Raw genomic sequence first — 21,747 nt, 5'->3', positions numbered from 1 at the left:
AAAAAAAGCTCGATCAGGTATTTTGAGGTCTACTGGTGATAGGACCTCTTGTGAGTCCGCACGGGTAGGTACCACCGTCCCGCCTATTCTGGCGTGAAGCAGTAATGCGTTTCGGTTTGAAGGGTGGGACAGCCGTTGTGACTATACTGAGACCTTAGAACTATATCTCAAGGTGTGTAGCGCATTTACGTTGTAGATGTCTATGGGCTCCAGTAACCACTTAACATCAGGTGGGCTGTGAGCTCGTCCACACATCTAAGCAATAAAAAAAAAAAAAAACGTCTAGATGCTCCCAAAATCCAAGTAACGTCTATTTATCATGATTTAATATTTTGTAATCAAGGAACTTCAGTTGTATCCGTTTGCAAAAATCTGGATTGCGACAGCAATAGTTTCAAGTCATTTTTCTTACAACAATTAGAGCGTTGGTCCATCCACCGTAGTAAATTGGCAGATTTTGGAAACCATAGCGTTGAGCAGAATGGTTGTAATGGCCAAACTAAGAGTACATACTCTTATAATTACCACTTTAAAATGATGTGTACGAAATTAGAATATTGTCTTCTTTCATAAGCTGAGATGCGTCAAGTTTCCAGCATGTAGTCCTATTAAATATCTACAAATAATTTCACGCTTTAACAGACAAATTCAAATAATAAATATCGTAATTTTTGAAACGTAAATAAAAATAGATACCGAATTGTGAACATTTTATTATTTTTTGTTTTTAAGTTAAATGATTGATTGATGACAATATGTTGCATCTTTGTATTTTTATATTTTTGAAATTGAGAATCTTCTATTTTACTTGTCAAAATAAAATGTACCGCTTTGAATAGTGGGTAATGGCAAGCGACTTTGCGTGATGCCTTGATGGTTTTTGGGGGTGCAGGAACCGATCTTGGAGCCGGTCCGCGTGAGCTGTGACATCGAGCGGTGCGTGGCGAGCGCTCCGCGGGACCAGCTCGCTCTGAACGCGCACGTCACTACGCAGGCCCTCAGCCTCAACCTAGGACAGAATGACCTTGCCACAATCCTGGCTGTCTGGACCGACAACCTTAGTGAAGGACGGTATATTGGTAAGCAAAACACGCCCACAGCTGATCCCCAAAAGTCGTACCCGATTTGTAACTAAACAGGAGCATACACATCATTTTAAGATACGAAGACATGTATTTCGGATTCGTAATGTTGAAAACGTGCTCTTCGACAACAAATAACTAACGATTTCCATGAAGAAGTCGTGGAAGTCGTTACAAGTCAGAACAAATTCATGTGATAAAATCAAACGCGAGTTTTTTTTACCCTGAAATGCTTCTTCGTTTGAAGGTTGGAATACAATAGTTCTTTTTTCTTCTTAGTCGTTTCACTTTGACAGAGTGGTCATGATCGTTATGACCATCTCTACTGATGATCGTCTTCTCTCTATCTCTCAAATCTCCTGCTTCGAGTTCATTGTTATGAACTTGTTTAGGGGTCTTTCCGCTGTAGTCTTGATATGTGCGATGCTATGTGATACTATTTTAATAAAAACAATAGAATTCATTTATTCGTGGTATGTGGTATTGAAAGTCCACACGGGTAGGTACCACCTTCTGGTCTATTTCTGCCGTGAAGTCATTATAGACTCGTCCTGAGACTTAGTTTCATGTCTCAAGATGGGTGGCGGCATTAACGTTGTAATGTCTACGAGATTCATTAACCACTTAGCATCAGGGAGGCCGTCAGATACTTTACACATCAAAGCAATAGATAAAACTTATTTTGACTGAGGTTAAGGTACTGTTTTTTCTCCATATGCAGGAAGTTTAATACCCAGTTCACCGATGGATCCTTCTTCAACTGACGCATCCGTCAAAAAACTTCAAGAATTTTTTGCTCAGGGAGAACCTGTGAGGAAAGAAGCTGTCGTCAGGTATAAATTTGTTGCGACTGTATTTATGTTTATCGAAATTGTTCCAATACAAGTTTCGTCGTCTGTTAGTTAACACGCTGACTGTGTGATAATTTTTGAGGGACTTTCAGGCAGTGCGTATGAGGTCTTTTTGAGGTAAGATTGGACTTATAGTGTGCCTGAGACAATATGGGCCTCACAAAGGTCCGTGTATGAATATACCTATAGCATAGCATAGCATAGCATAGCAGGTGATAGTCACCCATGGGGCTTTTTAAACTGCATGACGCAGTAAACGTGTTAAATGTCAAAAATTCATTAACTTCAATAACTCAGACTTAAGAATTACGTTTGTATATGTTACGATACAAAATTAGTAGTGGTTAAGTAGTTATGATGTTTAGGTGTATTATGTACCGCATGTTCCATGGGGAGTGCTCTGAGGAATTGTTCGAGATGATACCAACGTCTCGTTTTTACCATCGCACCGCCCGCCACCGGAGTAGAGTCCATCCATACTACCTGGAGCCACTGCGATCATCCACAGTGCGTTTCCAGAGATCTTTTTTGCCACGTACCATCCGGCTATGGAATGAGCTCCGCTCCACGGTGTTTCCCGAGCGCTATGACATGTCCTTCTTCAAACGAGGCTTGTGGAGAGTATTAAGCGGTAGGCAGCGGCTTGGCTCTGCCCTTGGCATTGCTGAAGTCCATGGGCGACGGTAACCACTCACCATCAGGTGGGCCGTAGGCTCGTCTGCCTACAAAGGCAATAAAAAAATAAAAAATAAAAAAGGTGTCATTAGAGCTATTTTGCATCTCTGTATTGCCTCAAGGGCTCTACCAAGTCTAAACCTCTAAAATTATTTATTCATAAAGCCGCTGTGTTGTATTTATTATTATAATTTATGAATTTATAACAAAACGAGACTCTATAATTTTATGTGCTTCTTACAGATTCATTCTTGAAGGTATAGAACTAAAACTTTTCTCTGATATGGATGAAGTGCTGAGTTCTCCGGTACGTGATATGAACCATGGTCTAGCCAAGCTGACGGCCGGTGAGGCGACTCTGCAGCTAGAGTACTCTTCTGATGGAAGTCTGGAGTTGAATGCCAGCCTTCAGAGCCTACTTCTTGAGGATATTAGACCGGAACCAGTACTTATTAAAAGGTGGGCTTTTGCCTCAAAGTTTTACATGTACAAATTCCGTCTCAGAGAATTAATTGCGTAGCTAAGTATAAGTTCTATAGTCCGTTACAAATCAAGAGTTAAGTTAAATGTTGATCAAATCGTTCAGTTTGACTATAAAAGGAGATAAAGGGGTGCGCCATATGAAGGGCATAGTTGGTTTCTATGACTAACTTGGCATCATATAGTTCTCTTAGCTTATTCACATAGCTTAGTTTCCATCTGCGTTCTGCACGCAAGCATGGACCTCAGCTGTGCCAGCCAAACTAAATTAACTTAAGAGTAAGTAGCTCTAGGTCTGCAGCCCAGATCACTTCGGTCGTTGCTAGATTAATTTTTGTTGAAATTTTATTTCCAGAATAAATAATCTATAGTACTCCGAGGAATGAATGAATTGCTTTATTACAGGGTTCGGAGTGTTAAATGTAAAAAATACAGCTAAATTTTGTTAATTTTTTTCATGAAATCACTGTGGCTACTATTAGATATATTATTATAATAAAGGATTGGGTTTACCCGCGGGCCGGGTTTGATGGTACGTAGGAACCCTGAACTGCTACAATTCCGCAATCGATGGCTCTGAATAGTAACTAATTACGAAACGAAATTATAAGACTGCTACTCGTCTATATTTTTCAAAACTAAATCGAAGTATCCCGACCTATAAGGGGATTTGGGGATATGAGGCAAGTTGGATGAGTGATTTGCAGGATCTTCGAGTGTGAGGGAGGGTGCGGGGAGGGCGGCGCGGGGGTGGTGGTGCGTCGCGCGGCGCTGGCGGAGGTGTGCGCGCGGGCGGCGGGCGGCGCTCGTCATCTCGACCTGCGCCTCGATCGCACCAGACTCAATCTGGCGGCACCCTTCCTACTCACGTTGGCACGTGCCTTGCTTCTTGCCCTGCCAGGTGTGTATGCCTTACTTTCCTGGCGGCCATAGGCAATGCAGCTGACCATCTCAAGATGCAACTGCAGACATAGATACAGTAACGAGAGTTTTTTTATTTTTATTTATTGCCGAGATGGGTGGACGAGCTCACAGTCCACCTGGTGTTAAGTGCTTACTGGAGCTCATAGACATCTACAACGTAATTGCGCCACCCACCTTTAGATATAAGTTCTAAGGTCTCAAGTATAGTTACAACGGCTGCCCCACCCTTCAAACCGAAACGTATTACTGCTTCACGGCAGAAATAGGCAGGATGGTGGTACCTATCCGCGCGGACTCTCAAGAGGGCTTACCACCAGTAAAAATAGTGAGTTCATTCTATAAACGCCAAATTGACTAAGCCTTGGTGCAAATCATCTTAGGTTGGTACATACAGGATTGTCACCGTTGTATATACCTGTGATGAAACAGCTGATTTGAAGCTTTAACAGTAGGTAAGCAGCGGCTTGGCTAGCATTGCTGACCTCCATGGGCAACCGTAATCACTCATCATCAGGTGGGCCGTATTCTCGTCTGCCCATAAGGGCAATAAAAATAATAAAAAAAGGCTGCATTCGCTGAATCTTTAACGCAATAGAGATTTATTTATATTTATTTATTTAAAAATTTTAATATTGCCAGGTGAAAAAACGATGGATGGCGGGGTTGTGAACCATGGCTACGTCGCTGACTCTCACCCCTCGAAGCCAGGAAACAACAACAAGACCAGGTTCCCGAGTTCCAGTGACTCCACTAGTGGATACTTTTCTACAGGTCAACTTATATACGTATAGTGCTACCGTATTTTTTATTTTATTGCTTAGGTGGGTGGACGAGCTCACGGCCCATCTGAAGTTAAGCACAGTAGCCTACTGGAGCCCATAGACATCTACAACGTAAATGCCGCCACCCCCCATGAGACATGAGTTCTAATGTCTCAATTTTTATAGTACATTAACCATTAACAAACTAGATGAAATGAAATTAAGTTCTCAGGATTTTTTGTTAAAATGTAACATATTGTTTTTACGACTTCTTTAATTATATTATTGTAGGGAGGTTTTCATGGGAAATTTTGGGAAGTTTTCATTGAAATTATTATCATAATTGTTTCTTATCGGTTTGCAGCAAATTCGGTGACAGAGGAAGCACCAGGCTTGTCTATCTCCATTCAGTTGAGGCAGCCAGAAGTGATGTTCTTCACAGACCTCACGAAGACCGAAGGGCATGCCTTGCTGTTGAGGACCGAACTTCTAATCGACTACTCTTGCCATTCGAACTCTGAAAGTCTGGTCGTGTCGCTGGCTGGGTTGCAGGTAAAAGCTTTTTGAACTACTTGGATTCTCTTAACTTGTCTAAGTTGTATTGAAATTGGAAGAAGACGTTTTTAGTAAGTAAAGATGTACTTGTAGTGGATCATAATAATAATTTGCAAAATTCAAATTGACGTAATTGAGTTCAATCGAGAATATTTTTTAAGAAATTCTTTTAAAAAGTCTTTAATATTGGTTCTTCTCTTCATCCACTTGGTCGTTATCAGATGATGTCAAAACTCCAGTCCAAATTAAAGAATCTCCCCCCACAAATGGTGTTGAAACCTTGCGATGTGGAGTTTTCCAAGATCTTCAAGAATCCAGAAGAGGGCGTCATGGTTCAGCTAAAGATGTCGGAGATAGAATTACACGTGGCTGCTACCACAGTTCATACCGTTGTTGGTAAGTTTATTTCTTCTCAGTGCTATAGCTCATCGGATTAGTTATTTTATTGTTTTTGAACATAGTCACTTATACAATTCTCCTGATGAGTTGTCGACGTCGCTCATAAAATTCAAGGGTGCCGCAGCCCTCTATAACATACACCTCATTGCATTACAAAAATACGTAATGTCGTAATTCAGGAAACACTGGATTAAAGCTTATTCAGAGCATAATGGCACGCCAGAGCAAGGTATTTAGAAACATTGTGGATGAGCGCGTTGGTTCTAGTAGTAGAGCTAAGGTAGTAGGGCTGCTTCAGTAAAAACTTACACGACAACAAAAAGAGATACCGAAATTACATCTCTCAAAATCATTAATCGCTGTTACATATTGCTGCTCATTATTATTTGTTGCTGCATGCCTGGGCAGCTTGCGACCTTGGCACGTGTTTCTCTTGCTAGGTCCTACCTTCTGCTCCTATTAATGGTACAGAATCTATGAAAACAGGGCACATTTTACACAAATTTACATCTTTCGCCCTCTTAATTTTTTCTATATAAAGAATTCATGTGAGCTATTAAAAAGTAGATCGTATTAATTACTTTAATGTTTTTAGACATTATTGAAGAAGTGACAACAGAGCTAACTGTGCCTGACGAGAAGGAACTCTTCAACTTTGCGACCTATAACACTAAGATAGAGAAGCAAGACGAAGACCTCTGGTCTCCAAAGAAGTTGACTCCATACTTGACCTTACAGTCTGACGATAGTTACGTCCAGCCCCAGTATACCGGAACCAAGCCCACGGAAACTTTCCAAATGACTGTTTCTTCTGTAAGGATCTTGTTTGAGATGGAACACAGCGTGAGACTGCCCGTCATTATGGTTAAGGTGAGGTTTTGAAGCCACATTCGTTCTTGTGAATTGAAACTAGTCAGACTAGGCAGATTGAAAGCCGTTAACAGTCTATTGACAATGTACGAGAGTTAAATGTTAAAAATGTTTTTAAAGCCAACAAATGATAATATTATTAATAATTTAATTTGTATGTTTGTAATCGCGCGAAAGTAGTGTGCAACAATGTTTTCAAGTCGAGCAACGGACTGATTTAATTGATAATTAACTTATTTTCTGTTTTGGAAGACTAACGAGAAATATTTAACAGAGCGGGTAAACTTGCTCTGTGTATCGACGATCGTAGTGTTATTGTTCGGAACTTGTATGCAAATATATCTCGAAAATATTGATAGCGCAACTCAGACATTTGTCAAATATCATCTGTTCTATGATAGTTAGCGCTATACTATAAACAATAATATCCTACAATTCCATAGCCGTTAATAAACATATCTAAGGCTAAGTGGGCGGTCAATTGCTTTTTTTTGGTGTGAATGTTACCGAAGACTATTATATAGATACTATAATATTAGCTCCATCCCTAATCAGGGGAAATATTTTGAGTTTTTTATTTAAAGAGTGAACATGTTGTGAACCATCTGATTGTTAAGTGGTTACCTGAGCCCGTGGACATCACACGTGCGTCATTGAGTCATAAGGTTGAAGTTAGTCTACCCTATTTTAATTCCGTCCCACCTTTCTAATTGGAATTAACGTGCTTTGTGGCACAGGTAGGCGGAATATTAAACGGTGCAGGCTTACTATTCATATAAGCCCTATTACCAGTAATTATGTAAATTTATCGATTTTTGAAGGTTGACTTCTATTACGCGATGTTATTTCTTCGTCGAACTCATTCGTGATCATTATCTCGTGAATCCGCTGGATAAAGGTTTTTTGTAAATGTTGTCTTTCATTCAAATTGAGGGGACGTGAGACCGGCAACACATATCAGTTTAAGACTTGATTTTTCGGTGACATTTTTAAAACCATCTTATAATTCTAATGAATGGCTTTGACCAGAATAGTAAGGTCCATGGCACCAAAAACCATATAAACATTTATTTCCGTCCAGCTCACAACAGACGTGTCGCTGTATAACTGGTCGCATCAGTTTCACGGCACAGCCGCGGCGTCTATACACGCGACCTGCTACAACGAGAGGCTTGACGTCTGGGAGCCGCTGATCGAACCCGTGGTCGTGGACGAGAATGTCTATAGACCCTGGGAGATCAGAGCCACTCTGTTTCAGGTATTATTATTATTAATGTTATTTTTTATTGCTTGACGAGCTCACAGCCCACCTGCTGTTAAGTGGTTGGTAATGCGCCACCCACCTTGAGATATAAGTTCTAAGGTCTCAGTATAGTTACAACGGTTGCCCCGCCCTTCAAACCGAAACGCATTACTGCTTCACGGCAGAAATAAGCAGGGTGGTGGTACTTACCCGCGCGGACTCACAAGAAGACCTACCACCAGTAAAAAGTTTATTAAAGAGAGTTTATATTTATGTAACTATTATGTTCCTACTAGTCACAGGTGACCAAAGCGTTAATAAAGTTTCTTTTCTTATTGTACCTTGTGCGTTTTACAGTTTAGGACGTCGGAAAAACATTATAGTTCATGGCTATTTTATAAAAGAATGAACACTTTGCTACGAATGTCATGAATCTTCAGTGCCGCCTATTATTTATGACCAAAGCAGTTAGTTATGCTATTCGATTTCCAGGGTAGGCGTTATGCAACAAAATTAAGACTGTTATTATTTAACAGACAAAGAAATTTCAAGTACTTCGTAGTTAAAAACAATTGTTATAAAAACTTTCAATTTCCAGTCGAAAGCTTACCCAATGTCTTCGCGGCTGGAGGCCTCGGAAACGGAAACAGAATGCGACTCCCCGTTCGCCACTAAGCCCCAGAAAACCAAGAAAAGATCAGGTTTCGAATCCGAGACCTCAGCTGATGAATGCGACACGGACAATGAGATGACCTTCATCAGGAATCCTCAAGGGAGAGAGAGTAAGCACTACAATGTGGATTTCAACGCTGGGAATCTGTCGTTCTTGGGAGTTCTGGACAGAGATGAATCGGACTCAGATAACGAGGGTGGCTTGATGGACAAGTTGACCACGGCGTTCGGACATTTGTTTACTGAGTAAGTGGCTGCGGAATTAAACTGTCTTAATTTTAAATCTCGGTGTCAAGAGAAAAAACTCGGATCAATAATAATTTCAAATATCACTTTTGTATGAATCCGTGGGTAAATTTTTGCCTTTTTCCAGAGATAAATAATGTACGAAACAATTAGTATAAGTATTTACTAATATCCTCGGTCTTGTAAATTCATGTTTGTTCAAAAAAGACATAGAATTAATCTAAATATTGAGGTGTCAGCGAATATGATCGAACTCTAGTATACCTATATATTAGGTTAGGGTTTAGGGTGCTGGTGGTGCTGCCCCGCTTTTGTAGCGCATCAGGGATGTTTGCAGACGCGCACATAGATTGTTTTTACGCTACCATGCGTAAGAGGTGTGCATCTCTGGTAAACAGAGTGAGGGCCAGCTCCAACAGTATCCTGAGCATGATCGCAAGCAGGCTGGACTGTATATACATGGGTCGCTGTGGTGCCATCTCCCATGGGATGTTACCACAGTAATTCATTGTGATGTAAATATAACTACTAACATAGGCTAAGTCTTATTAACAATTTATATGAGTCATGGATACTTGAAATAAAAACATTATTATTATTATTATTATTATTATTATATGAGTGTACATATAAAACAGGTCAATTTATAAAAAAATAAAATAAAATATATACGACCATATTATGACTTAATAAATAATTACTGGCCGATATCAGAGTCGCTGATATAGAATACAAATTCTCTTAATCTTTAAAATGACAATTTTGATTGGTATCATATAATCGTTATTTTATGCGTGAAAGTTTTTTTCTAGAAGGTACCTCAGAAGAAACATTCCTAAGAATCAACATATATAATATTTTTGTATTAAAATATAATATGCGCACTAGTTTTGTTGTTACGGTCCATAACGTTAAAAGCATTATGGTAGTGTCTTGAAACCATTATTTCAATGCTTGAAACGCGAGATAAACTGTCAACTAGTTGTAATTATGTTTTCATTTTAATGTTTCCGAAGTTACGAACACTACAGTTTTCATAGACACGAACGAATGACTACAAAAAATGTAAAGTTTCCAATAATGCAAGAATAAATCGCAAATTATTTTATGTTAGTCTTCATTCTAGTTCGAAGCTATAATCTATCGAAACTATTTTCTTTTTTGTCTCACAGTGACTCTAGTGCTGAAGAGTTTAGTAACGAGGAGGATTCTTCAGCTCACGAACAGAGCGAAGTGGAAGTCAGTGATCACGATGATGAAGACAAGCCTGTGACCTTCATTGATGGTGAGGTCAAGGTTAAAAAGGAAGCCGAGAGAAAAAGTGTTACCCTACAGGTCCGTTTCAAGAAATATCAAAAATTTTTATAGTGTAATTTGTCCAAAAGTTCTAAATTAAATAAATCTTCAACATTTAAAGACCAAGCTAGACACCCCGAATCTTAAATATCTTTACAAACATAATGGCTATCTGGGAACTGAAATGGAACCGCGTGCTGTATAATTTAAGGTATTGGCCAGGGCATTGACATTGGGGCTGGTAACTAGTTGCTATTGAAACAGTAGACCGAAAAAGCCATCATGTATACAAAATGCGAGTGACAGTCAATAGTCGTTGGCAGTCACTGGAAATTTATAATAAAATGCGAGTGACAGTCAATAGTCGTTGGCAGTCACTGTAAATTTATAATAAAATGCGAGTGACAGTCAATAGTCGTTGGCAGTCACTGGAAATTTATAATAAAATGCGAGTGACAGTCAATAGTCGTTGGCAGTCACTGTAAATTTATAATAAAATGCGAGTGACAGTCAATAGTCGTTGGCAGTCACTGTAAATTTATAATAAAATGCGAGTGACAGTCAATAGTCGTTGGCAGTCACTGGAAATTTATAATAAAATGCGAGTGACAGTCAATAGTCGTTGGCAGTCACTGTAAATTTATAATAAAATGCGAGTGACAGTCAATAGTCGTTGGCAGTCACTGTAAATTTATAATAAAATGCGAGTGACAGTCAATAGTCGTTGGCAGTCACTGTAAATTTATAATAAAATGCGAGTGACAGTCAATAGTCGTTGGCAGTCACTGGAAATTTATAATAAAATGCGAGTGACAGTCAATAGTCGTTGGCAGTCACTGTAAATTTATAATAAAATGCGAGTGACAGTCAATAGTCGTTGGCAGTCACTGTAAATTTATAATAAAATGCGAGTGACAGTCAATAGTCGTTGGCAGTCACTGTAAATTTATAATAAAATGCGAGTGACAGTCAATAGTCGTTGGCAGTCACTGGAAATTTATAATAAAATGCGAGTGACAGTCAATAGTCGTTGGCAGTCACTGTAAATTTATAATAAAATGCGAGTGACAGTCAATAGTCGTTGGCAGTCACTGTAAATTTATAATAAAATGCGAGTGACAGTCAATAGTCGTTGGCAGTCACTGTAAATTTATAATAAAATGCGAGTGACAGTCAATAGTCGTTGGCAGTCACTGGAAATTTATAATAAAATGCGAGTGACAGTCAATAGTCGTTGGCAGTCACTGTAAATTTATAATAAAATGCGAGTGACAGTCAATAGTCGTTGGTAGTCACTGGAAATTTATAATAAAATGCGAGTGACAGTCAATAGTCGTTGGCAGTTACTGGAAATTTATAATAAAATGCGAGTGACAGTCAATAGTCGTTGGTAGTCACTGGAAATTTATACTCAGTGATTGTCAATATGCCATTGCGATTATTACGCAGACAATGTGCGATAACGGTGTTTTTAAAGACTTTTAGATTCCCCTAATTCATTCAGGACCCGGTCCGAGAGAACAGCGTGGATTCCGGTCTCGAAGCTGAGAGTTTCGCCGAGAAGACCTGCACTTACGTCACATTTGAAGCCAAAGACATGCTGAACATCACGATTAGTCCAGCCGGAGTGCGAGCCTTACTGGCCCTGGGCAGCGCCTGCACCGACCGCACCGCTGTGGTCACTGCGATCGTCGCCGACAGTGGGACTGTGCTGTGTAATGATATAGGTGCGAAAGAGTCTTCCACTCTTTAGTGAAGTTCATTAAAAACTTTTGCTAGTTCTATTTCGTAAGACGTGCTTAGGTTCCCTGCTTATTCGATGGTAGCGTAAGAGGTTATTCCAGCTACGCAGTAGATGAGCTCACGGGCTTAACCACGGTGCTCCAACGGCTTTTTTTTCTAAGGTGTGTGGGCGATCTCACAGCCCACCTAGTATTAAGGAGTTGCTGGAGCCCATAGACATCTACGATGTAAATGCACCACCAACCTTGAGATATAAATTCTAAGGTCTCAAGTATAGTTACAACAGCTGCCCCACCCTTCAATCCGAAACGCATTACTGCTTCACGGTAGAAATAAGCAGGGTGGTGGTACCTACCCGCGCAGACTCACAAGAGGTCCTACCAACAGTAGAAGTCCTATCCTGCAGAAACGGTATTGGTTGACCTGGAGAGAGCTTATGTTACGGGCCGCGTGAGCGAACACTGCACTTGCATAGGTAATGACGGAACGTATGCAAGTTTTGTAGAGTGTCATCTTGCTATGAAGGTAGAATTGACTTCACTTGCAGATCATAGGGTAGAGTCGACCGAGTAGGAATGTGACTCGGTCGCGTATTGACTCAGCCTTTTGTTAAGTGATAACTGACGCCCATACACGTGAATGCCACCACAAACCTTTTGGTATAAGGTCGAAATCTCAATAATAAAACGGCTGTCCTCATCCTGCAAAGTGGATCGTCTGACTGCTTCATAGCAGAAATAGTTAGATTTGTGGATTAAGCTCACGATTCAATTCTCATGGAAAATAAAAGTGTTTCATATCTTCTATAGAAGTTTAACTGTAATCTGTGGAAATAGGATTAAATGGAATACTTGAATTGACAAATTTAACGAAATTTTATTAGTGATTTCAAAATTACGTAATCGTTGTTAGGTCCAGGGTCAACAGTGCACTTGAAGACACGGTCCGAAACAGATCTGGCTGGCAACGACAGGCTTATAGCCATAGCGGATTATGACGTAGACACAAGTCGACCTAGCACGCCAGGTATGATTGAGATAATAACTGAACTTCCTATGTTAAAATCCTGTTCATAAAATACAATATATTATTATATAGAGTAAGCAAGAGAGAGAATCGGAAACAGAAGATCGAGCTCAGATCTGATTGGACTTCATAACTGTATTCGCCATTAAGCTTCTTCTGTGAATTTGCCTGCATTATTAATATTCACACCGTTATTTCCTGCCATCTTTCGTGTTTACTATTTTTGTTAGATATGGAGCTTTCTCTTGTAACTATTAGACGTTACTTCAGTGATATTTTTGTTCAGGTTGTGATACGTCAGCAGCTGAACTACTGAACGAGGCTCCACTAACATCGAAGCCTGACAACAACGGAATAACCGACGAATGGAATTGGTGACTTTCTGTTCGAACTTTATCTATAGATAAACAAGCGCGAGGCTCGGAGGTCTTCTGTGTGCTTAGTGCGAGTTTTTTAACGTTCTCGATAGCGTAAAACTTAACTCAGATTTGTATGGAGTTGAAACGTTTGCCTACGTTTGCCGCTAGGCACGCTGTTCCAACTGCATACAAATTTGAGTTAACTTTTACGCCATCGAGAACGTTAAAAAACTCGCACTAATCACACTGGTGGCTTAACCATCGGCATCACACTTTCGAAATGGTAGTTCGAAGTGGTAGTTGATAATGCTAACGGACCGGGTTGGATGGAATACGTGAAACACTTGTAATACCATAGGACGAACTGAGGGGCACTGGAAGCATGCGTTGAAAAATATGATGTTTTTTTTTTTTTTTATTGCTTAGCGGTGTGGACGAGCTCACAGCCTACCTGATGTTAAGTGGCTACCGGAGCCCATAGACATCTACAACGTAAATGCGCCACACACCTTGAGATATAGTTCTAAGGTCTCAGTATAGTCACAACGGCTGCCCCACCCTTCAAACCGAAACGCATTACTGCTTCACGGCAGAAATAGGCGGGGCGGTGGTACCTACCCGTGCGGACTCATAAGAGGTCCTACCACCAGTAATTACGCAAATTATAATTTTGCGGGTTTCATTTTTATTACACGATGTTATTCCTTCACCGTGGAAGTCAATCGTGAACATTTGTTGAGTACGTATTTCATTAGAAAAATTGGTACCCGCCTGCGGGATTCGAACACCGGTGCATCGCTTCAACACGAATGTACCGGACGTCTTATCCGTTAGGCCACGACGATGATATTATGTTCTTTCTCTATTGAGTATTGGAAGTGTGTTGTTGCAAGTAGGCTGCGGCTTGGTTGCGCATGGCGTTCCGGATGTCCATGGGCGATGGCAACTGCTCACTGTAAGGGGAGCGTATATCCGTGTGCCTCATAAACTGTTATAGTAAAAATAACGGAATCGTTCGTGAAAACAAAAATATTATATTATGTACGTATTTTAAAATTGGTGGTAGGGTGTTCAGCCCATAGAAAACACCGGACGTCACAGTATACTGTATTCTTCAGCTTCGAAGGCGGCTTCCCGGGCGGTGAGCTGTGCGGGACGGGCGCCCCCCCGCTCTCCCCGCCGCCCCCCGCTTCGCCGCACACACTGCACACCAAACTCACAGACCTCACACTTACAATCAAGATGCATGACTTCGATAATTTGACTGTGAGTATTCCATATGCAGGTATTGGGTTTTGTTTAATAAAAAGGCATTTGCTGTTGTCCTTTTAAAATGCACGATTCCTAGTTAAAAGCAATGCAGATCCCGATAAACATAGTAAAGTAGAGATAAATAATAAAATAATAATAAAATAATCTAGAGCAGCTAACAATGACCATCCAAATTATTGAAATATTTTAGACGAGTATATGATTGACAAGTTGTCAGACGAGTATATGATAATACTAAACGCACTCGCCCGCTTCGCTTGGTATTTAAAATTAATATTATTAATTATTATCATTATTATTCGGGAGTCCAACACTCATCTAAATATTAGTCTATCCATTAAGTACATGTATTTTCTATATGGATACCAAGTTTCAAGTTAATCGGATGCACGGTTCAGTAGTTATAACGGAACATCCGTAAAAACCACTGTAGATTTATGATATATTAGTTTATATTGTGTCATTGAAATTAGTTTATTTGCGGATGCAATTCGACCAATTCGAATGGAAAAATCATCTATCTGTATATCGGACACTGTGTAGGATTTTTCTTCCACTAATAAGGCTGTGTAATAAATGTGATTGTTTCTGTTAGATCCTCTGCCCGCAAAGAACAGCCACCAAGCTGCACGTGCTCCATCCGAGCAAGAACAGCACCCGGTACTACGTGGTCGTGGAGAGGTCATCCAAGTACAATATTCGGAAGATAGTGGTCCGGTCACCTCTACAGGTAAGTTCGCATCTCTCATCTTTTATACCAAAGAATGAACATCCAATTCAAGTCAGCCCTTTCGTTATCGCTCATTTGTTCTCTAATATTGTTGTAGAGCCTCGTGTTCGAGTAAAGTTAATGAGACACATTGGTCAGTCGTCAGCCCGACAATCCCAAAACATTAGCATCGCTGTAATATAATTGTCCCTTATATAATATACATTGGTAGGTAATATGGGTGTATATGTAGTCCCTATATTACGGAATAGAAGAATATAATACGGAATGAATATGTTTTTTTTTTTTTTTTTTTTTTCCACAGGAGAAAATCGCCGGATCCCCACCCGCGCGGCAGGTGGGGTATGTGGGAGTTGAACCTCACTAAAAACTCCTGCCGCTCACAACCGGCGCCCTACCTCGGACCGGGCCGGAGCCCAGTCGGGGCTATTGAAACGGCGGGACAGGGTTGACGCAGAGCACATTACATCCATCCCACCGTCCCACGGACGCCGGACCGGTGGCCGCCAGCGAAACGACCACCGGTTCCCTCGTTCAGCGGGCCGAGAGCCCGCTTTGATGGCGCCGCGTTACACCTTCCCCCAGAGCGGTCGGGGGAACGCGGTCTACCATCACCCGGCTTCCTATTGCGGGTGAGCGTGCAGAGCACGCCACCCCTCGTCTGGGTCCCTCCCCGTACAAAACGGGTGGGACCCCTAGCTCTTAGGGGGCCAGGTCACGGATACGACCCCGGTCCCGACCCCCTGCTCGGCGGCGGCGGGTTTCTGCGTAGTGAGGAGAGCTTTCCCTCACTCGCCCCGCCGCCTCCTTCTGCGAGATGGTGCACTCGCAGAAGTCGAGCATAGCCTTCCATGACTCATCGCTGCCAAGCATCGACGCCACGACGCCAGGCAGCGACAAGTCAGGTCCTATCTTTGCGACCAGGACACGGCGCTGCACCTCCCAAGCGGGGCAGACAGCGAGCGTATGCTCCGCCGTGTCCAGGTCGTGTCCACAATGGTGACACCTCGTCGTCGGCTCAGCCCCTATCCGGCGCAGGTACTTCCCGAAGCATCCGTGCCCGGTCAGCACCTGCACCAGACGAAAGGTGAGACGTCCCTCGCCACGATTCACCCAGTCATCAAAGACCGGGTAAACCGCCTCGACGGTCCGTAGCCCCCACGTGGACGGAATGAATATGTTAGAGGAAGTCTGAAAGTGGCTCTTGTGACAGAGAAACTGAGAAGTGCGCGTTTGGGATGGTATGGACATGTCATGAGACGAAATGAAAATGAGGTTGGTAAGAGAGTGTTAACTATGAATGTGGAAGGATATAGAGGAAGAGGTAGACCTAAGAAGAAATAGATGGACTGCGTGAAAGATGATATGGGTGTGAGCGAAGAAATGGTATATGATAGAAGAGTATGGAAAGAGAAAACATGTTGCGCCGACCCCAGGTGACTGGGAGAAGGACAGAATAATGATGATGATGACACTAACTAGAATAATGAAAGGTATAAAAACAACAGTTAATAATTAAAATAAATCGTCTTTAAAGCTATAGCATTTTGTTCATTCTTGTGCACGATCCATAACGTTGTTCAAGACTTAGAACCAGTATGATAATGATGATGTAGTCCCTACATTCTGCTTCGAACCTAAACGCATGTTTGTTTCGCTGTTAGAATTAGACAGTGGTGCCTGCCCGTGCGAGTTACAATATAACACCGCGTACCATATTAATAACAAAATAAGATTAGTAATTGAAACATACTGGTACCTGATCATTGTGACTTCTCCGAAAGAAGTACTTGCTGATTTTTAATTGACATTTTAAAAGATGCTGGTAAGGGAACATAAAGATAAGATAAATCGTAAGTATTGTTTTAGGTCCGAAACGAAACAGCTTACGCTCTGGAGCTGTTTTACAAGAAAACAGATCTTGAGGCTGTCGGTGTAGACCTCATTGGGTCCCTGAAGAATCCATTCGACGACAAGATGAGGCTATGCGTGATCGCGCCGCAAGACACGTACAATGTTCCCCTGTACATCGCGTACCACTGCAAACTGTTTCTACTGCCTTCCAACTTCGAGTGAGTACACATTTCGAACCATTCAGGGCTATTGGTACTGTTAAGAGAGTCAAATATATCTGTTTTAGTTTGGCGATGTAATAATAGGTATTCAGTTAAATAAGTAAAAATAACGTTAAATTTTGCGTTTTTTTTTTATTGCTTAGATGGGTGGACAAGCTCACAGCCCACCTGGTGTTAAGTGATTACTGGAGCCTATAGGAAGATGTCTACAACGTAGACGCGCCACCCACCTTGAGATACAAAGTCTAAAGTCTCAGTATAGTTAGTTACAACGGTTTGTTTGTTTGTTACTGGTTCATCCATTTGTTCGCGCGTCTTCTTCTCAACTTAGTTGAAGCTTTGTACCATCATTCATTGTTCTCAACTCATGAGGTTAGCTCTCGAATCATCTGGACATATGAGCGGGTTTCTTTTGTTAGTCGTAGCGAAGAGTGCGGACACTGTCATTGTTAATATGCCTATCCGTTACCGTTGTATTAACACGAGAAACCATTCCTATGAAGGCGATACCAGACAGCCACTCAAGGTATATGGTGGATGGAACTGGCCAACGATCTTGGCACGCCGCGGGATATGGTATGCCCTGCCATAGATGAAAACAAAGATGACATGATATTTGCCATGCGGATCCTCACTGTTGAAGGTAGGAAGATCGATGAAGTAATTTTAGTTGCGTTTTTTTAAACTTTTGATTCACATTGTACTGTTAAAACGGAGACCTTACAACTCATGTCTCGAGGCGGCATTTACGTTGTCTACGGGCTCCGGTAATCACTTTTAACATCAGGTGGGCTGTGAGATCGTCCACCCACCTAAGGTATAAATATATAGTATAAAAATATTTAGTGCAGTGAATCAAAGTATTAGGTTATAAAATGCGCTTGAAGATTTGAATCAATATGTAGTTGAACAAATTCAACAGTGTTGCTCCGCGACACCCGTAACTTAAGGCGGTTGTGAAGACTGATAACATGCGACCATAAAATAGCTACGACTAAAAATATTAAAAATGGACATTTTGGTGAAGTCCATCTGGTCACATACGCATTGTAAAGAAGTCCAAAGCTGCCCCGAAAAGGTCATACGCACTGGCCGAAAGTCCTTCAAAAATAGTTCTTCAGTCAACGTGTTAAAATACGCTTTCCTAATAAAAAAATTTTGGAACGAAGTTCCTTATGGGATGATGTGGAGGGGTACTTTAACCGGGGAAAAACGTCAGTAACGTAAAATTTTTATTAGTAATGCACACAGTGTACGACTTAACTTTGTAATAACGTACAAAAAATAACATATTTTTTTATCATTCATTGACCACGATCTCAGAGCGTTCATTTGCGCAATACACTAACTCTTATTAAATACAAACAACCGTGAATGAAGTGTAACAATAAGTTCGTAAATTACCGGATGACCGTGGTTTGTTGCGACATCTCTAGCTTTATTTTCTTTATACCTCGAATAGAACTTAAAATTAATATTTTTATAATAAGGAACTTCGTTCCTATCCGGTGTCCCACGACACCACACATCATTTTTTTTATTGCTTAGATGATTGCTTGATGATTCTGATTGATCTTATTGCTTGATTTACCAGGATGCCAATCCCCGAAAATAAATCGTCTGATTCCGAACTACCTTCTCCGAGTTGTCCCGCCGCTCGCGGTGTACAACCGACTTCCGCATGCTTTGGAAGTGAGCTGTTCCGAAATAGGATGGACAGCGAGGATCGAAGCCGGCGATCGAACGCACGTATACACCATGGAGCTTAACAAGCCTCATAAGATTTCGGTGAAGCTACAATATCAAGGAACAGAATGGTGTGGCAGTTTTACTATGTCATCAGGTAAGTACATACCGATTACAGAATATAATAAATAATAAAATACATAAAATATAACAGATTAACTGGGGAATGTAATGTTTGTTTCTGTGAATTAAGGTATTGATGGGGATATCGATGACGACTATAGCAATTCTAGCCATAAAAGATTTAAATATTTTACATAAATCTGTTAGTGTTTTTTTTAAAGTATGATATACAGTATACTTTTTGGTTTGATGTCTACGTGTGTTTTATTGTTGTTAGCATTAATATAACTATATTTAAAAAAATATAATCACTATTATCAGTCTATACCTACTTGTCCGCTTGTGCGCTACACATAAGATTTTTTTTTATTGCTTAGATGTGTGGACGAGCTCACAGCCCACCTGGTGTTAAGTGGTTACTGGAGCCCACAGACATCTACAACGTAAATGCGCCACACACCTTGAGATATTGTTCTAAGGTCTCAGTATAGTCACAACGGCTGCCCCACCCTTCAAACCGAAACGCATTACTGCTTCACGGCAGAAAATAGACGGGGCGGTGGTACCTACCCGTGCGGACTCACAAGAGGTCCTACCACCAGTAATAAGACTCTTATAATTAGCAGCAGTGAGACTGGGTTTTGGATCTCCTCGTCCGATACAGAGGTCATGATGTAGGGGCACTAATCCCACTCCATACAATTTTGATTTAACTTTTATACGACCGAGAAGTTAAAAAATTCGCACTAAGCACACTGGTCTGGCTACGTTACACAGTATGTTTCCCGGATTCGTTATATCCGCTCAAGACCATGTCCGTTGAAGCCATCATGGATTCTATGACATATTTAACCAACTCACAGAGAGCTTGTTGATTCTATAAGCTGTATCGATACCTTAGTGTGTTATGGAATTACATCATTCCTAAGTTTATCATTCAGAGAAGCTCTGAGCATAGCTGATTGCGTAGCTCACTGAACGAACTTGAGCTTTTCGTATTTCTTGTAGAGTTAACAGAGAAGAACATATCTCTGTGTAACGACACGGGAGAGGGGGAGGGGTGCAGGGCACGGGACGCGGTGCGCGCGGGGGTGCGGCGCGGGGAGTGCTGGGAGCTATTCCTGCACGCTCAGCACTGGCTCATCAATAAGACAGGACTGCCTTTACAGATGAAGGTACTTCACGTTTCACTGTGTAAATTGTGACAATTGTTTTATACATAACATAACATAGCTAGCTACTGGAAACACCATTCAGATTGTTTGTCTGTAGCAATCATAATAATTACCGTTATCAATGGTAGAAAAGTGATTACATATATCAAAACTACTGAAACTTCAATCTTATACCTTGAGGTGGGTAAAAGGTTTTCAAGCTATTGTTTGTATAGACACTAATAACCCTACAATTTACAACAAATCATGGACTCTGTATCTAACCGATCATACAGTCATAATATACACCCTCGTCAAAGCTCCCGAGTAACATTTGTCATACATTTGGCCAAGCAGAGCAGTAACATTTGTCGTACATTTGGCCAAGCAGAGCAGTAACTCGGACAGCGTGTATGAGCTGACGGAGGAGCCCCTGCTGTGGTCGGACGGGGTGGGCGTCCGGAGTCGGGTAGGGGGCAGGCCAGGGGGCAGGGGTGCCCGGATCCGAGTGCGCGCACACCTGTCGGCGTGGTCCCGGCCCTGCAGGCTCGCCGCCGGGGTACCAGGCTTGGTCGTATGCCCTCATACAGAACGAAGGACTAACTACAGGATTCTAATGAATGTAAGAGTTTTGTTTTGTTTTTGAAGAAGATGTTACAAGCTCTAAGACATAATCCATATTTATATGTGTATATTATATATATATGTACCGTGTATTTGTTTGTATATGTATTTAATATTATTATCAATTTGGTTATTTTCGCATTAAGTAATGCACCTACCACAGGATTCTGTACATCACCCTTGGTTGACTGGTAGAGAATGCCTCAGGTATTAAGTCCGCCATTGTACCCTTGTACAATGCATGAAGCTGAATAAATAAGTAATAAAAATAATTCAGTCTTATAATTTGTTTTAATTGACATCTATATCGTAATTTTCTTAAGTAGCTAATGAATAAAATAGATGAAGATTTTTTTCTTTTTAATATAATTATCACGGTCCACAGAGAAAATGCTCTAATACTTATTCAACAATTACGAAATGGTTACTCATTTTAATATAGCCTAGCAGGTTGGGATATCTATGTTCCAGTTAGTTCTTAACAAGGAATTTTAGTTTGTCAGCTCATCGACGCTAATAGAGGAAGTATCTTAATTGTTTTCATAATATTGATACAAACGAAGCGACAGTTTTCATGTTGCATTCTCATTAGTGCATTTTAGCTACAATCTATGAAATTACATGAAAATTAGACACTGGATTAACAAAAATTGCTATTTCGAAGTCATGTTTCGAGATGAAAAGCGGTATTCATTTTGTCGTGTCTGTCTGTCAGCTCCTAGACTCCACATCTATCCTACAAAAATATATATTGGATACTAGATGACCCGGCACACTTCGTGTTCAATCGATAAATGAAAAACCTAAACTTTTGTATAAAATAAACTTAAAATAAACAAAAGTAATCGGTCCGACGCAGAAACATCAAAGGAAAAACAAAATTGTTATTTTTATTAAATTC

General features: G+C 40.9%; 1 protein-coding gene across 2 annotated transcripts in view; it reads left to right on the top strand.

Moving 5' to 3' along the window:
* The window catches only part of LOC101746585 (intermembrane lipid transfer protein VPS13A), a 57,794-nt gene that overhangs the window by 17,440 nt on the left and 18,607 nt on the right, over positions 1-21,747 (top strand). For both annotated transcript variants that reach the window (XM_062675277.1, XM_038019360.2), the window contains exons 23-43: positions 893-1,079; positions 1,804-1,915; positions 2,852-3,067; positions 3,796-3,989; positions 4,652-4,783; positions 5,138-5,325; positions 5,550-5,724; positions 6,323-6,597; positions 7,679-7,855; positions 8,439-8,758; positions 9,931-10,093; positions 11,559-11,781; positions 12,710-12,823; positions 13,110-13,197; positions 14,301-14,448; positions 15,050-15,184; positions 17,054-17,256; positions 17,763-17,902; positions 18,854-19,102; positions 20,077-20,243; positions 20,614-20,844. In XM_062675277.1, coding sequence (XP_062531261.1) covers positions 893-1,079; positions 1,804-1,915; positions 2,852-3,067; positions 3,796-3,989; positions 4,652-4,783; positions 5,138-5,325; positions 5,550-5,724; positions 6,323-6,597; positions 7,679-7,855; positions 8,439-8,758; positions 9,931-10,093; positions 11,559-11,781; positions 12,710-12,823; positions 13,110-13,197; positions 14,301-14,448; positions 15,050-15,184; positions 17,054-17,256; positions 17,763-17,902; positions 18,854-19,102; positions 20,077-20,243; positions 20,614-20,844 — 3,837 coding nt within the window. The remainder of the gene's footprint in view (positions 1-892; positions 1,080-1,803; positions 1,916-2,851; positions 3,068-3,795; positions 3,990-4,651; positions 4,784-5,137; positions 5,326-5,549; positions 5,725-6,322; positions 6,598-7,678; positions 7,856-8,438; positions 8,759-9,930; positions 10,094-11,558; positions 11,782-12,709; positions 12,824-13,109; positions 13,198-14,300; positions 14,449-15,049; positions 15,185-17,053; positions 17,257-17,762; positions 17,903-18,853; positions 19,103-20,076; positions 20,244-20,613; positions 20,845-21,747) is intronic.

This window comes from Bombyx mori, chromosome 23 (assembly GCF_030269925.1).
Source record: "Bombyx mori chromosome 23, ASM3026992v2".
Taxonomy (NCBI): domain Eukaryota; kingdom Metazoa; phylum Arthropoda; class Insecta; order Lepidoptera; family Bombycidae; genus Bombyx; species Bombyx mori.
Note: the sequence above shows the minus strand (reverse complement) of the source record. Positions and strands in the feature narration are given on the sequence as shown.